The sequence below is a fragment of the Neolamprologus multifasciatus genome, chromosome 18 (genome assembly GCF_963576455.1).
Source record: "Neolamprologus multifasciatus chromosome 18, fNeoMul1.2, whole genome shotgun sequence".
NCBI classification, from domain to species: domain Eukaryota; kingdom Metazoa; phylum Chordata; class Actinopteri; order Cichliformes; family Cichlidae; genus Neolamprologus; species Neolamprologus multifasciatus.
This window is the reverse complement of record NC_140456.1, coordinates 22,583,107-22,597,733: the sequence shown is the minus strand read 5'-3', so window position 1 is coordinate 22,597,733 and position 14,627 is coordinate 22,583,107. Positions and strand designations below refer to the sequence as shown.

The window sequence follows — 14,627 nt, the reverse complement described above, 5'->3', positions numbered from 1 at the left end:
CATCACACTCCGAGGTTATTCAGAAGTATTTTGTCAGTGCTGTTAGCAGGCGGTGGCGCACAGCATGTACTATCGACCTGTAGTGTGTGCTGGTTAGTGTGTGTTTTCTATGTGAATGTGTGTAACACAGCAGGTTCAAGGTATTGACAGATTCCTATGGATCACTCATTCAACCATGCTGTCTCCAGATTACCTTGACATTGTGTGTGTGTGTGTATATTTGTGTATATTCACACACACACACACACGTGTCAGTCATACATAAATCCAGTTAAGCCTGTCCTGCCCCGACGCCACATTGACAGATGCTCTATTGATCTCCATTAAAGGGGAGTCAGAAAGGCTGAGCAGAAGAGAAAAGATGTAATTGCCTTCTGAGAGGCTGACAATAGCAGACGCACTGACGTTACAGCTTTAAGTTAACCACAACCACTGATCCAGGATCAGATAACAGTAATCATTAGAAGGAAGAGAGGATATTGCCTGGCAGTCTCACTCCTCAGTCAATACAGCGAGAGGAAGCTTTGTAAATAATCATTTTGAAATAATCACCTTGCATGAAGACCAACTGCACATTCAAGGACAAGCGTCTGAATATGTGAGAAAGACATCAGATAGATGTTCACATCCATATAGTGTGCAGGTTATTGTTTTAACTGATTCTTCGCTCCCCCAGGATGGCCAGTCACGAACAGTGCGTCAGTTCCAGTTCACTGATTGGCCAGAGCAAGGTGTGCCCAAATCTGGGGAGGGCTTCATCGATTTCATTGGCCAAGTGCACAAAACCAAGGAGCAGTTTGGCCAGGATGGACCAATCTGCGTTCACTGCAGGTAAGCACCGGGCTTTATATTAGACAACCCGTCATTGGTAATTAAATCACAGTTTAATGTGACTCTCGCCTTTGTAATAACAGTAGTGTATGTGAGAATCCAGCACACTGTTGATCTGACACACTACATACTCTAGTAAAATTGTTTTCCTTTGTGGCTGCAGTGCCGGCGTGGGGCGGACAGGTGTCTTTATCACTCTGAGCATTGTCTTGGAGCGGATGCGTTACGAAGGGGCGGTAGACATCTTCCAAACTGTCAAAATGCTGCGGACACAGAGACCAGCCATGGTACAGACTGAGGTAAACATGCACTCATTAACCAGGGCAGAGACAGTGAAGTAGAGCACTGCATTAATGAGCATGGTGGTATTTGACATTTAGCTTATTGTTGATTTTAACTATTTGGTCATTAAAGGAAAATCTCTCTATTAAAGTCTTTTTGTAAAGAATAATGTGGATTAAGAAACCGTTAGATTCATATTATCACCGGGCGTTTAAAATTCACCCAAAGTATCAGAGATGGAAATGTTAACCACATAAACGAGATCATAATTCCACTGGTTGTGTATGTATTTGCAGTCAGATCTGGGCAAAGAACAGAAATGTCACTAGCATAAGAGTTTAGAATTATATTCATTCTCTGCCCAAGAAGCTAAAGTGCTTCGCAGCTTGGCATGCTGAACTGTACCGCATATTTTTAATCCATGCTACAATAACACAGGCAAAGCCTTAATGTCATTTAGGCAGCGCTAGCTATTGATGAGCAGTCCCACCCACATCAATATACATTTGCATTAGCATAAGTAGGACACTGAAAGGAGGAAATAGCCCCCAGAGTGTGAATTTTTCATTGTAAAATGTAACAGCAACACACACAAGCTGGTGGAGCACTTTGTAACAGTGTCATGTTATATTCTGTATACAGAAGCAAGGTATGCACATGGTTTAATTCATAGTTTTATTTGCATAAACATGTGAACGCATATTTGATAAAGTGCTGTGCTTTACACTATGCACTAGTGCACTGTTTCACTATATGTAAAAATTAGAGATGGCACGATACCACTTTTTTATGTCCGATACCGATATCATCAATTTGGATATCGGCCAATACAGATATGAATCCGATATAGTGTGTTTTTTAATCAATAAAACTGTTTTTTAATATCTTGCTGTATTTTGTATAAGTTCATACTCAAGTTAAAAAACAAAACACTAAAGCTGTTATAACTGTATGCAAAAAATGCACTGCACCCAAAATATTTCATAGTTCAGCAAAACTGATCAATCTAATGAACTTAAACCTACACCATCCTCCCTATTCTGGTATTTTAAAGAGTAAGCAACCTAAATAATAGGGCTCTAAAACTCCCAGCAAAAAAAGAAAAAAAAAGAAAAAGGAAACCCCCCACCTCATGATGCTTAATCGACGTAATCAACTTTAATTTGATGCAGTGTGAAAAAAATGCACAGAAATAAATTATTTTTCAAGAATAATTAAATAGATTCAACATCTTTCTTCAACAGAATTGCAGACTGCACAGATGGTATCTTCCCAAAGGAAAAAGTACTATAGCTTACTAGGGTATATTAGACTTAACAGTTACTATATACAGTAATGGACTTCTATACATTTTACATCAGATTAAAACTTTGGGTGTAAGATTCAGATAATTATTTATTAAAAGCTAGACATTTTAAATGAGAATAAGAAAGGAAAGTATGTATTTGTGCCCCCTTTTCCCTGTTCATGCCCCTGGCTAAACTTTGCCAGGGGGGCCCCTGCACAGTTACCAGCCGTCAGCGACGTAGAAAAGGATCCTGGTGTAGAAAGTAATATTAAATACATTCTAACAACAGATTATCAAGCTTAAACGTGCTGCTGTTGTTCAGCTGCTGGTTTCCTCTTTCTGGCGCAAAGTGGGCAATAAACAAACAAGAGAGAAAAGCCGATCAGCTGATCATTGTCAGTTTCAGGATTGAAGTAGCAACAGGAGAGGGAGGGAGGGAGAGGCAGTCGCTCCATATATCGGTGGTTAAGCTTAACGCTGGAATGCTTTACAAACATTCAGAGATGAACTTACACACTTGCTTTACTTCTCTCGGGGATAAATTTCTTGGAGATAAAACGGCGGTTTGGTAGCGAGGCTCCAAATGCTCAACCAGACCGCCGATAGGTCTCGCGCCACAGCTGCTCTATCACCTGACGCATACTGCTCCGACGTGCTACAGTTATGAGCCGAGTTACGCCATGTTGGAAGTTTTGTGAGGTGCTTTTTTGATATTTAATGGATCGGATTACATTTTTTATTTCTCTCCGATATCCGATCCAGTAATTTAGGTCAGTATCGGACCGATGCCGATACGTAATATCGGATCGGTCCATCGCTAGTAAAAATCTGACTTTTTCATGTTAATTGTAAGAAATTAATGAAAATATATTTCTAAGTGTGCTCGAGTGCTAAATATATGCATATTCATAAGTATACAGCATTGTGCAAAGGTCTTGAACCACCTGATTTCTCTATGAGCAACAGTTCTCCTGGCTTTCTGCTGAAGTTTTTCTTTGGACATTTGCTGCTTTTTCACTCATTTTCAGGCCAGTCTTTTTACCTGAACTGAACAGTGTTTTTCATTTGTTCCTAAGCCACTCAACACTGACCTATGAATCATTTGAGAAAAATTAATGAAAAAAAGCATATACCTCAAGGGAAGAGCCACTGTTGTGTCTATACATAACAGAAACCTTAGCTAAGAGCCCGTTTTAAAGTATCTGTAAGCACTTTGTTACTAGCAGCTTGTTGTAAAGCCACAGGCTTGGTTTGGAACTGCATTTCTTCCAAATATATGACACTCTGTTTATGGGAAATGTATTTTTCCCTCATTTGTACTTGTGTTTTTCACACAGGACGAGTACCAGTTCTGCTACCAGGCTGCTCTCGAGTACCTGGGTAGCTTTGACCACTATGCAACGTAAGAGAACAGACAACCATCCATCCATCTTTCTGCTTTGAGGTCCACAAACAAAACCAACTGAGTGAGCCAACAGAAAGACGGCGTGAGATAAATGTGAACATTGAACCTTTTCCGGGAGCGAGATTCAAATTCTGCACCAACGAGGACAAAAAGCAACAAAAACAGCAACAAGAAAATCTCTGTCTAACAGCGTCTCAGCAGGAGTTTCCCTGAGGAGCTGCTGGGTGTGGAGACTATCCATGTGTAATCCATATACTTACCTCAGTGTTCCAGTGTGAAGGACGTATAATACATGTGTGTTGTGGTCAGCTATCTCCAATATGAACCAGTGAAATACAAATGGCTTCTGAACAGGAATTATGATACTCTATGTGTATAAAACAAACAAACAAACAAAAAAGATTAAAAAAAAACTAAACAAAAAAACACAAGAGCCTGGATATTTGCTGCACCCTAAATGGGCTTTTTATCCTCAACTTTGTATCTATTGGTTTGATGTACTAAAGGGGTTACAAAGTGCAAAGGTGAACGTTTCTATGTGTCTGTGAGTCTATTTCTAAGGTGTCTACTGCTACCATCAGTAGTCCTGCCTGTAGTTTGAAGCATATGACTAGGTCGTGGCTCAGCAGAAGCCTTCAGTATGGACTCACCACCCTGAGGACTGTTGGAGAAGCATGTGGATGATCATTTACCTGATGCACAGTGCCAAGAGAAACCACGCAGCGTGAACATAAACTGTGGCCTAAAAGGAGAGGTGACTCCTTCTTTCATCCAGCATAACATAATCAGACTAAAGACCGCTCCTTAAAAAAAAAAAACACAACACGATCACAAGGATCAGTTGGCAGCCCCAAACAGCTGACCTCGGAACAGCGATTAAAACCTACTGCTTTCTTCACTCAACAAAGCTTGCTCGCTATTTGCTGTAGTCCTTGTTCATCTTCCAGCTCGGCTCCTCTTGATGTCAGTCCTATCGGTTCAGTTCAGCAGTGGCTTACTGAAGAGAGGCTTAATGAAAGAAAGAACTGAGCTCCAGTCAGTGTCTTTCTCTCTCTTGAGTTCAGAGAGCCATCTTTCTGTAGATTTTTCTGTTTTCACTGTATGTCTTTGCCTTACGTTGACTTTATTTTTTTCTTGCGTCCTTCACATGCTGCTTCATGCTCGCGCAAACCGTGTTAAAGCTTTTATTGCCGTGCATTGTCTTCACTCGAGGATGAAACATTTTTGTTTGGTTGGTTTTGTCCTGATCATCTTCCTCCACTGAAGTTCTCCTACTTGAATTTTGCCGCTTCTGCAGTTGAACCCTTGTGTTAATTGCTTTTCCTCGCTAAGGCTACCGTCAGTGAACGATTACAGGAAAAAATTCTAATTACATTCAAAGCTAGTAGTGAACCGCTCACTTTCAACAGTCCTCTGCCTCTATCCCATCCTCCTGTTAACCCTATTAAAAGTTTCTCTTTTCCTTAAACCCTTGTTGTACAGAACATGCTCAGCTTTACCGACTGATAGATCCCCCTGCCCCTTCCAATTAAGTATGACTGGACAACTCCTCGATATGGTTGTTTATCTTTTTCTGAATTTGAAATGTAGTCATGATTGGTCCCACGTGGTGATTAAACAGCACAGCGATGTTCCAATATAGCAGACATCTTGACCGAAATCACCGATTGTGTACATACAGTCTATCATTGGAGTCCTATACAGTACAGTTGCATAACGTCTGAGCACAAAATATAACGTGGGATTGGATGTGATGTAGTACTTATTGTCGCGAAAAAAGAAAAAAAAAAGAAAAAAGCCTTATTGTTATTGTTCACTTTGTCATATTTATTTCGTATGATTTTTTTAAAGGATATTTATTATGACTATTTTGTTATTTTTTAAGTTTGTTTTTATTTATTTGGGATTTCTAGCAGTTCTAACCAATAAGACGATGTTTATTTGCTTCTTTGGCGAGCCATTGTTAAAGTATGATATTGTCACTTTTTTTTATTTTATCTTTAACCGTCCATTTTGGTGCTTTTTTTTTCTCCTTTTTTTAAAAAAAAAATTGCTTTATTGTTATAACGTATGCCCTCTGTGTAGGGTGCTATTTGATACTGATTACTGATGTCCAACTAGTCAGCTAGAGATGTACGTACAATAGAGGCAGGACTAGCTTCAGTTTACAGAGATGCCCTTTCGATGCTCTCCCTCGTTCAACCTCCATAGCTGGAGGTACGTTTCACCCCAACGCGATAGGTGTAAGGGCATCAGAGAAATTAGATATATAGAGCAGACTACAGGGCAGATCGGTGAAGACCTCCTGGCAAGCTGTTGGTGTTTAGTTTGCTTGAAAGCACATGGTAGCAAGTGTATTTTTGACAGAGAATGGATAAGAATTGCCTAGCTACACACTTTACACACCCTGAAAAGTTATTGTTTGAACCTGAAATTATTCTCATATGAACTCTATGTGTGGTCCATAAGTCTTGACAATGTTTGACATATATGAAATATGTTATTCCTTCGATTTCTAATGATTATTGTGTCAAGAGAAATATAAAAGGCACACGCGAAACATTATATGAAATGTGTTGAGGGAAAAGCTCTGGTGATGCCATACCCCTCACTTATGTACCTGTTCTTTCCTTTCGAACCATAGATGTAGATATTGTATCTCGACTTTGTATTAAAAGCAGGATGATTGGATATACAGCACAATGAGCTGCTTGATTCTTGTGGGGGTGGGGGGGTAGCTCTTCGGTGTGATTCACTCTTCGATCACTAGATGGGGCCAAAGTAGCTGCACCTACTCTTCAGTAGTGCACACACAAACAGAGAATCTGTTTGGATTCGGTTTAGCCTCCTTTTTCCACTCAAAATGTACAAAATTCTTTAGCTTCAGGTTTTACTAAAATCTTGAAAAATTGCATGTGAGTTCTTGGTCTTGGAGGTACTTTTTGTGCTAATCAAGCAAAAAGCCCTGCCTGAATGTAAAAAGTGCAGATGGTTGACTGAAAATGTTGCCCTATCCAAACTGAGAGAAAGAGACGACCATTTACACTGATTGGTCACTTCATTAGCTCCACCTTCCTTGTGGTTGTTTAAACGATGATCAGTTGGTACAAAGGGCTCAAGTACTGTTGTCTTCCTATCAGCTCAAAACAATGTACTGATTCTTCTCTGACTTCTGACATCTACAAGGGATTTTGGCTCAGAGAACTGGAGCTCACTTACTCGGTACTCTCGGTGTTTTTGTGGGAAAATCTCAGCAGATCAACAGTTGTTCTGCACTGGTGCCAGACAGACTGGTCCGCCACTTAAAATCAGCTCACTTCCACATTCTGTTGCTCAGTCTGAGCTTCATGATCCCATATGCACACCGAAATGCATCAAATTGCTGCCATGTGATTGGCTGATTAGATGTTTGCGTTAAAGCGCAGGTAAACCCAATAAAGTGTATGCACTTTCTAGTCTTACTAACCACTCAGAGGGTTTTCAGCAAAACAAAGAATATTCATGCATTCAGATACGTATTCATGTAGCTCTTTATCTTACCTATAATAATGAATGCATGAGGCACAATTTGACGTTGACCAATATTCTTAATTTTAGTCTACCTACCTCGTTCCTGAGCCTCGGCCACCTCTACATCTTCAGTATCGAGGTTTATTAATGAATTTTTTCAAAGGATTAACTCTAAATATTAACAATTACATTTTTTTGACTTTTGACTATTTAAGCTCAGCGACAAGTTTGAAATGTTATAATCCCAAGTTATATCCCAAGTTACATTATATCTAATATATCATCTCTATAGCTCAGTAGTGACGATGTTCATTATAAAAATCTATAACTGTTGTCACATCACAGGTTTCTTACTTGATAAAATTAAGTAGGCAAGTAAATTTTATTCCTATAGCACATGTAAAACCAAAGTGCTTTATACTAACATAACAAGAATATTCAGGTTTGTGAAAAATGTATGCCACACACATTCACAATGTTTACATGGAATAACTTAACAACAACCAATCGTCCAATCACCATTCCAGAAATCAGCAGTTTCTAAAAGTTTGACAGAAATGTTTGTTTTTCCAGAGTTTCAGTGTAACGACTGCAAAGGCACGAGCTTTTAAGAGAAGCCCCGACCTCAGAATGATCAGGAGTGTTTGAGAATCAGATCTTAATGATTTTAAACAATACATGGATGCCACAAATCTGTCACGTGCAGTAACAAGACCATTTAAACACAAACAGTTAAATAGTTAAAAATAGAGATTTTGATATGTCTGTTGGGAATTTAAACCAGACTAATAATGAACAGAACTGCGTTTCAGGTATTTTAAATGGAATTTTATTCAGTTAAAATTAAACTTTTAACATAAAAATTATATTTAAGATACCTCCAGTTCTTCTAAATAGTCAAAAATAAAAAAAATTTACACATAAAAAAAATGTCTTTCATTCCTCACCCCATCCATTTAAAGCCACCTGTCAAAAATATGGATTGAACAAACCAGAATTTATGGCAGTTAGTGACGAGAACCAGGGCTGGACAGACTACTTTCCTTTCATCAGGAATGTTGCTCGTCGCATTAGTGATAGGGTCTGTTTTCAAAGCACATGCCATGCACAAAGAGATTATCAACTGCTGTTCACTAATGCTCACGAACCTGACTGTCCTAGGCTGTCTGACGTCTAGACTAAAGGCAAAATCTGCCTGCCATCCTCATTGTTCCTGACTGTTATCGGTCTGATATGAACAGCTGCTGCATCTTACACTGTTTCTTATCAGACGGGGCAAAATGTAAGTTATCTTACTATTTCCTCGAAAATCTCTCTAAAAGCCAACACCTCACTGCTGTTAAATGTTGCACAGAGGAACAGAAAGGGAAAGTCAAGAAATGCATTGTTCTGTCCATGAAAGGCACGTTCACATGCGCTTTCATGACTCCAAGCTGGTGCACGTCCTTAATGAGATGTGTTAAAACACGTCAGGTAATGTTACAAAATCAACATTATTTACCTGTAAACGGTTTTGTGCCCCAGTTGGTTCCACACCTACAGACGAGTCACAGCAGTCAGTGAAGCACCCGTGATGGTGTCAGCGTTAGGGCTGAAAAATTCCTATTATGTGAATTATTTAAACACATATGCTTGAATTTAATTTCACTCTGATTGACATTAATTGTACACAGTGTTTTTCTGTCGGCACATTTTAAAAACTGTACAGGTTAAAAAAATTAAAAAATTAAAACCTTTATGTTTACACAATTTCTTTGCTTACCTTTTTATCACTAAGGAAAATCTGATCATCAAAAAAAACAAACTGGCTGCTCAGTGGAGGAGGAAGGAAAAGAAAACCAAACAAAGATCCTTAACCTGAGTTGATTTTATACTTCATAACAGAAACAGTCTTCTACCGCAAGAACTTCTTCACTGCTTCCATAATACTCAGTATTATTCTGCATGTACATGCAGTACATAAGTGGGTGAAATAAATACTAAAGTGTGTTGCATATTAATAGAAAATGCAACTGTATAAACTTTATTTTCATTTTTGAACTCGTATACAAAAACAAAGAGATTTCCTAAGATCCTCTGTCAGAGCAGACACTTTTGTTTCAGTTCTCAGAGGTTGTGGCTCTGTTTCATTACAACATCTCATTAAGAAAACATTGCTTCATTATTTACACCTGTGCTTTCCCCCTCTCGCATTTTAAAAATATGCCGCGATGCAGAAGAGCACAGTTGTTTTTGACAATCTAATATTTCATTCATTTGCAAGGTGGTCTGCAGATGGCACCGGGGTGCAGAGGTTAGTGCGATTTCCCAACAGCAGCTGAAGCCTCCTGCTTGGCTCCTCTCTGTGTGAGTTCTCTCTGTGTCTGCACCACTTTTGTCCCATATTCCAGAGACATGCTGCTTTAATTTGGTATTTTAAATTGGCTTTAGGTGTGTGTGGTATTAGCCCTGTGAGATGGACTTAAAAATTCTAAAAAAAAAAAAGGCAAAACTGAATCAACTTGTTCACTCAAGTCAAAGTAAAGAAGTACTGAAAGTATACAAGAAAAAGTTTATTTTTATTTATTTGCCAAGCCATCTGAACCTCATGTCACATTAATATTAATGCAACTTAGATCGAATTCTAATGAATGCACCCAGCTTGAACATCTGTTGCGTAGAACACAAGCAGAGAAACTTAAAAAAGGAACTATTTTTGCTATTGCCTGCATTGTAGATGGGTGACCTTCCCTCCAAAGCTAAAATAGAAAAATGAATAGACCCAGAGGTTAAAGTGGGGTTTGGCAGATGGAGAAAAACAGTTAGAAACAGCTACAGTAATTTCCAATGTGAACAAAGTAGATTTTTTTAATGATATTTTATTATGGTGATCTATTGTACGTGTAATCATGCATAGAAATTAGCTATCAGCTAACTCTGGTACAATGCATCAAATGGCAATACTGATAATACTGTACACAGCCCCTTTTTGAATAACATTAATTTAAAAAAGAAAGAAAGATGTTGCATGAGCTAACTGATTTTTAGCCTCCAGACAGTATAAAGCTAATATACAGGTGGAATTCAGTGAGTGAATCTAAACGTAACCTAACTCTGACCATGAACACCATAGACACTCTGCACAAGTCTCACACAATGCATAAGTGTAAACTTTGCCACAGTACCTCCGCCTGTGCTAAACTGCCTGGAATTTTCATGCAGTCTTTAAAAAATAATACGTTAGTATACTTCAATTTGTTTTGCAGTTTCACCGTATAAACAACATAACTTCAGCAACAAATCTTGTGTAGCTTCGATATCCGTAAAAAAAAACTAAATGAGTAGTGCTTACGTTTAAAAATAATCTTGCGTCTTCCTCTTTTGTCTTTCTGATATCTTTCTCCATCTCGGAGTGATTTTATCTCACATTCTTTTCTCTGTCTGGGAACTACAGGAGCAGAACCTTTACTTTTAACTTCACCTTTGTACACAAACAGGTTGCGTGTTTGCCCAGATTTGCTGAGCTATTAGAAAAATTACCTGCCACCTTGCTTCTTTTACATACATATATATAATTTGTTTGTATTTATTTATTTATTGTGGAAAAACAAACCCAACATTTCTGATAAAATGTAGGGAGTAAAAGTACAAATTTATCATAAAAATAAAACTCAAATAAATGCTAATTTCAAGAAAATTCAACTTAAATACAATATGTCTGCCTCTGGCCCCAGGTCCCCCTGCACCCTAACTTGGATATGCTAGAAAATTAATGGAGACGTGTAATGTCACCTGTTACGGTGGTAGAGAGGGACTTTATTTACAACTGTACAAAATGACTTTTATCAAAAAATTATTTGTCATCCTATTAGATAATGTGCAGTGAAATCAACTGTGCCATTGGAAGAACAGTGTGCAGTAACTAATGAACTAAACACAACGATATAAATTAAACACACAGCAAATGAATCATGTACAACAGGAAAAAGGCGCTAGCTTCAGCTTTTGCAGTCTTTAAATCACCTTCAGCAACAACATTCATAAATCACCCACAGTCCTGTGCTGTAAATTACTAATTAAAGTGTTGAGCTTTTTCTTTTAGACTCTTAAGGAAAAGTTAGCAAGCATCAGCAATTCTACTTTTTCATTACTTCAAGACCAAATGATTTGGTAACACTTTATAATCATGTCTTCCATTTAACTACCTGGTATAACTCCCTGGTAATTATACGTACCTTATATTTAAAAGGTGGGTACACTGGAACAAGTCCGATTTTTACAAGAAACAAGGAAATAATTATGCAGTAAGTAAATTTAAGTTGTGCATAACTAATTTTAAGTTGTATCTAAACTGGGTATTTTACAGGAAAGGAGACACTAATTATACAAAGTAATATAGTCATTTTGAGCACTGTGTAATTTTGTGGAAAATCATACAGTATTTCTTCATGTTACATATAGTACACTGTGCTTTTTGGGCCTTTTTGGATCATATTATGGATTTTCCTTAACTTTGCCTAAGTTGCAGGTATGTTATAGGAAAGGAGACATGACTTTCTGAAGATTATGTTTGAATCGAGTTTGAGAAAGAAAAACAAAAAAGTAAGGCCAATAACACTTTAATGTAGATAGGCCTGGAGATTTTTGCGGTATTTATACAATGGGTGCATCGACTAAAAATCTTCAAATCTCTTTTCTGAAAATCTTCTGAATGCAATAATTCAAAAAGAAAGTTACCTAGGATTTTCACATTTTTCAAAATTCTCTTACCAAAAACAAGTTTTGGACACCTTGCACACCTTGGCCTTAAGGTTAAAGGGCAGGTTTTACTGATTTAAAACTGCCACAGCTTTCTACTACTGACCAGCAGATTATATATGCTCCAATTACAGTGGAGGAGATTACCCGTGCAATTAACAGTATGCCACTTAATAAAGCTCCAGGATTAGATGGGTTACCATTGGATTTCTATAGAGCATTTGAGGATATGTTAAGTCCCCTGTTGCTCGATGTTTATAATGATGCGTTCAAAGTAGGCTCATTACCTCAGTCAATGCACTCTGGACTTATAACATTTATTCTTAAAACTGGGAAAGACCCTTTAGACCCAAGTGGTTACCGCCCCATATCTTTGCTGAATTCTGACCAAAAAATCTTGGCAAAGGTCTTAGCGGGTCGATTAAAAGTAGTAATGGCGAAAATAATTCATGCAGATCAATCTGGTTTTGTTCCAAACCGCTATGGTTCACATAATATTAGGCGGTTGGTTAATTTGCAAAATTATGTATATGATTCAGTATATCCAACAGTGGCCCTATTGCTGGATGCTGCAAAAGCTTTTGATTGTGTTGAGTGGGATTATCTGTTTAAGACATTAGGAAAGTTTGGTTTTGGTGACAATTTTATTAGGTGGATAAAGATATTATATGATTTGCCTTCAGTGTGAGCATTGACGAATGGGCTCATATCAGACCTATTCCTTTTACAGAGATCCACAAGACAAGGCTGTCCCCTTAGCCCCGGTCTTTTTGTAATTGCTATAGAGCCTTTGGCACAAAAACTGAGAAATAATGTAAATATATTTGGAATTTCAATGGGTAATAGTCAACATAAGCTTCTATTATATGCAGATGATATGTTGTTACTTATGACCCAGCCTGGGAAGTCAATTCCAGTCCTATTAGAATGTATAGAAAGCTTTACGCTGCTTTCAGGGTATCGCGTCAACTGGGATAAATCAGAGGCAATGCCTATGTCAGGACACTGCCCTCATACTTTATTTAAACAGTGGGAGTTTCGGACGTCCATGAATGGTTTGAGGTATTTGGGGATACAAATTACCTCGGATTACACTAAGATGGTTCGAGCAAATATGGAGCCAATGTTTGAAAGAATAAAAATGTAATTTGGTAGATGGTCCAGAGTGCGTCTCACAATATGGGGTAAAATTAGTTGTATTAAGATGATGACTGCACCCATGATCTTTAATATTTTATCTAATATTCCATTACACATTCCAGATAAGTATTTCAAAGATTGACTTTTTGATCCGGCAGTTTCTTTGGGGTAGCTCACCGCATCGTTTAAGTATTAGAAAACTTCAAGCGAGTGCAAAACAAGGAGGTTTTTCATTGCCTAATTTCCAATGGTATTATTGGGTGATGAACGTGAAACAACTTAGAGCTTGGTTACCTACTGCACCAGTTAAACCCATCTGGTCCCATATAGAGATGGAAGTTAATGGCGGTATTTCTCCTTGACTGTTTGATACCAGTCATAAAACTACCCATCCTATAATTGCAAATGCGAAGACATTGTGGTGTAAATTACATAGGGCAGGTCGCTGGGACTTTATTAAATCACCTTCGGCCACCTTATGGGGGAATAAAAGAATTTTAATTGGAGGGACATCAGTTGACTGGTTACCGTGACGTAAAGCAGGCATCCTTAATGTATCAGATTTATTTGACTGTGGGACTAAATGTTTTTTAAGCTTTGATAAAATTGTGGAGTTATATAAGTTGCAGCGTAATCAATTCTGGAGATATGTCCAAATACATAGTTCATTATCGAAGTGGCTGGGAACCCCCTTGAGTTGTCCTGTGGGCAGCCCTGTGGAAGTCGTGCTCTCAAGATCACCCTTGGGTAAAGGCATTACCTCTAAGATTTATCACTTATTGCAAGAACGGTCAGCTGACCCTCTCCTTAAAGTTAAGGGCTACTGGGCCCAGGACATGGCATTGGACATATCTTCAGTTGAATGGGATTCATGTTTTCAAAATGTTAATACTATGTATAAAGAAACAGGCAGTAGATTTATTCAACTTAAGATAATCCATAGGTGGCATCGAACACCGCAACAATTGTATAAATGGAACCTGGCCTCTACGGACGAATGTTGGAGATGTGATGGTCAAAATGCTTTGATTTTACATATCTTATGGAGCTGTTCGGCACTTCGGGATTGGTGGGAAAATTTAATGGAGGTAATTTTCAGTGTTCTAAAAAGGAGATTTGGTATCTCACCAAAACTGTCCATACTTGGTATAACCACAGAACTTTCTGATGCAGATTTTTCCAGTTATACAAAAAGATGGATTATTTTGGCTCTTACTACGGCCAAACAGGTCCTGCTAAGACATTGGCGGAAAAAGAACCCCCCTCCCTATGAAGAGTGGCTAAAGACAATGGCTAAGTTGGCGTCTTACAAAAAAGTGACTTATGGTTTATTAGACAAATTGCATCAATATGATTGTATTTGGTCCCCCTTTACAAGCTGGCTTTCTGTAACTTGAAGAACAGAGGAGTAATGACAGAGTGGTGGTGTGGGGA

General features: G+C 38.2%; 1 protein-coding gene across 9 annotated transcripts in view; it reads left to right on the top strand.

Annotated features, from left to right (window-relative positions):
* ptprsb (protein tyrosine phosphatase receptor type Sb) overlaps positions 1–6,497 on the top strand; it is a 69,858-nt gene extending 63,361 nt beyond the window's left edge. For all 9 annotated transcript variants that reach the window (XM_085139418.1, XM_085139416.1, XM_085139417.1 and 6 more), the window contains 3 exons: positions 677–831; positions 995–1,130; positions 3,739–6,497. In XM_085139418.1, coding sequence (XP_084995544.1) covers positions 677–831; positions 995–1,130; positions 3,739–3,807 — 360 coding nt within the window. In that variant the 3' untranslated portion in view covers positions 3,808–6,497. The remainder of the gene's footprint in view (positions 1–676; positions 832–994; positions 1,131–3,738) is intronic.
* Positions 6,498–14,627: the final 8,130 nt, after the last annotated feature.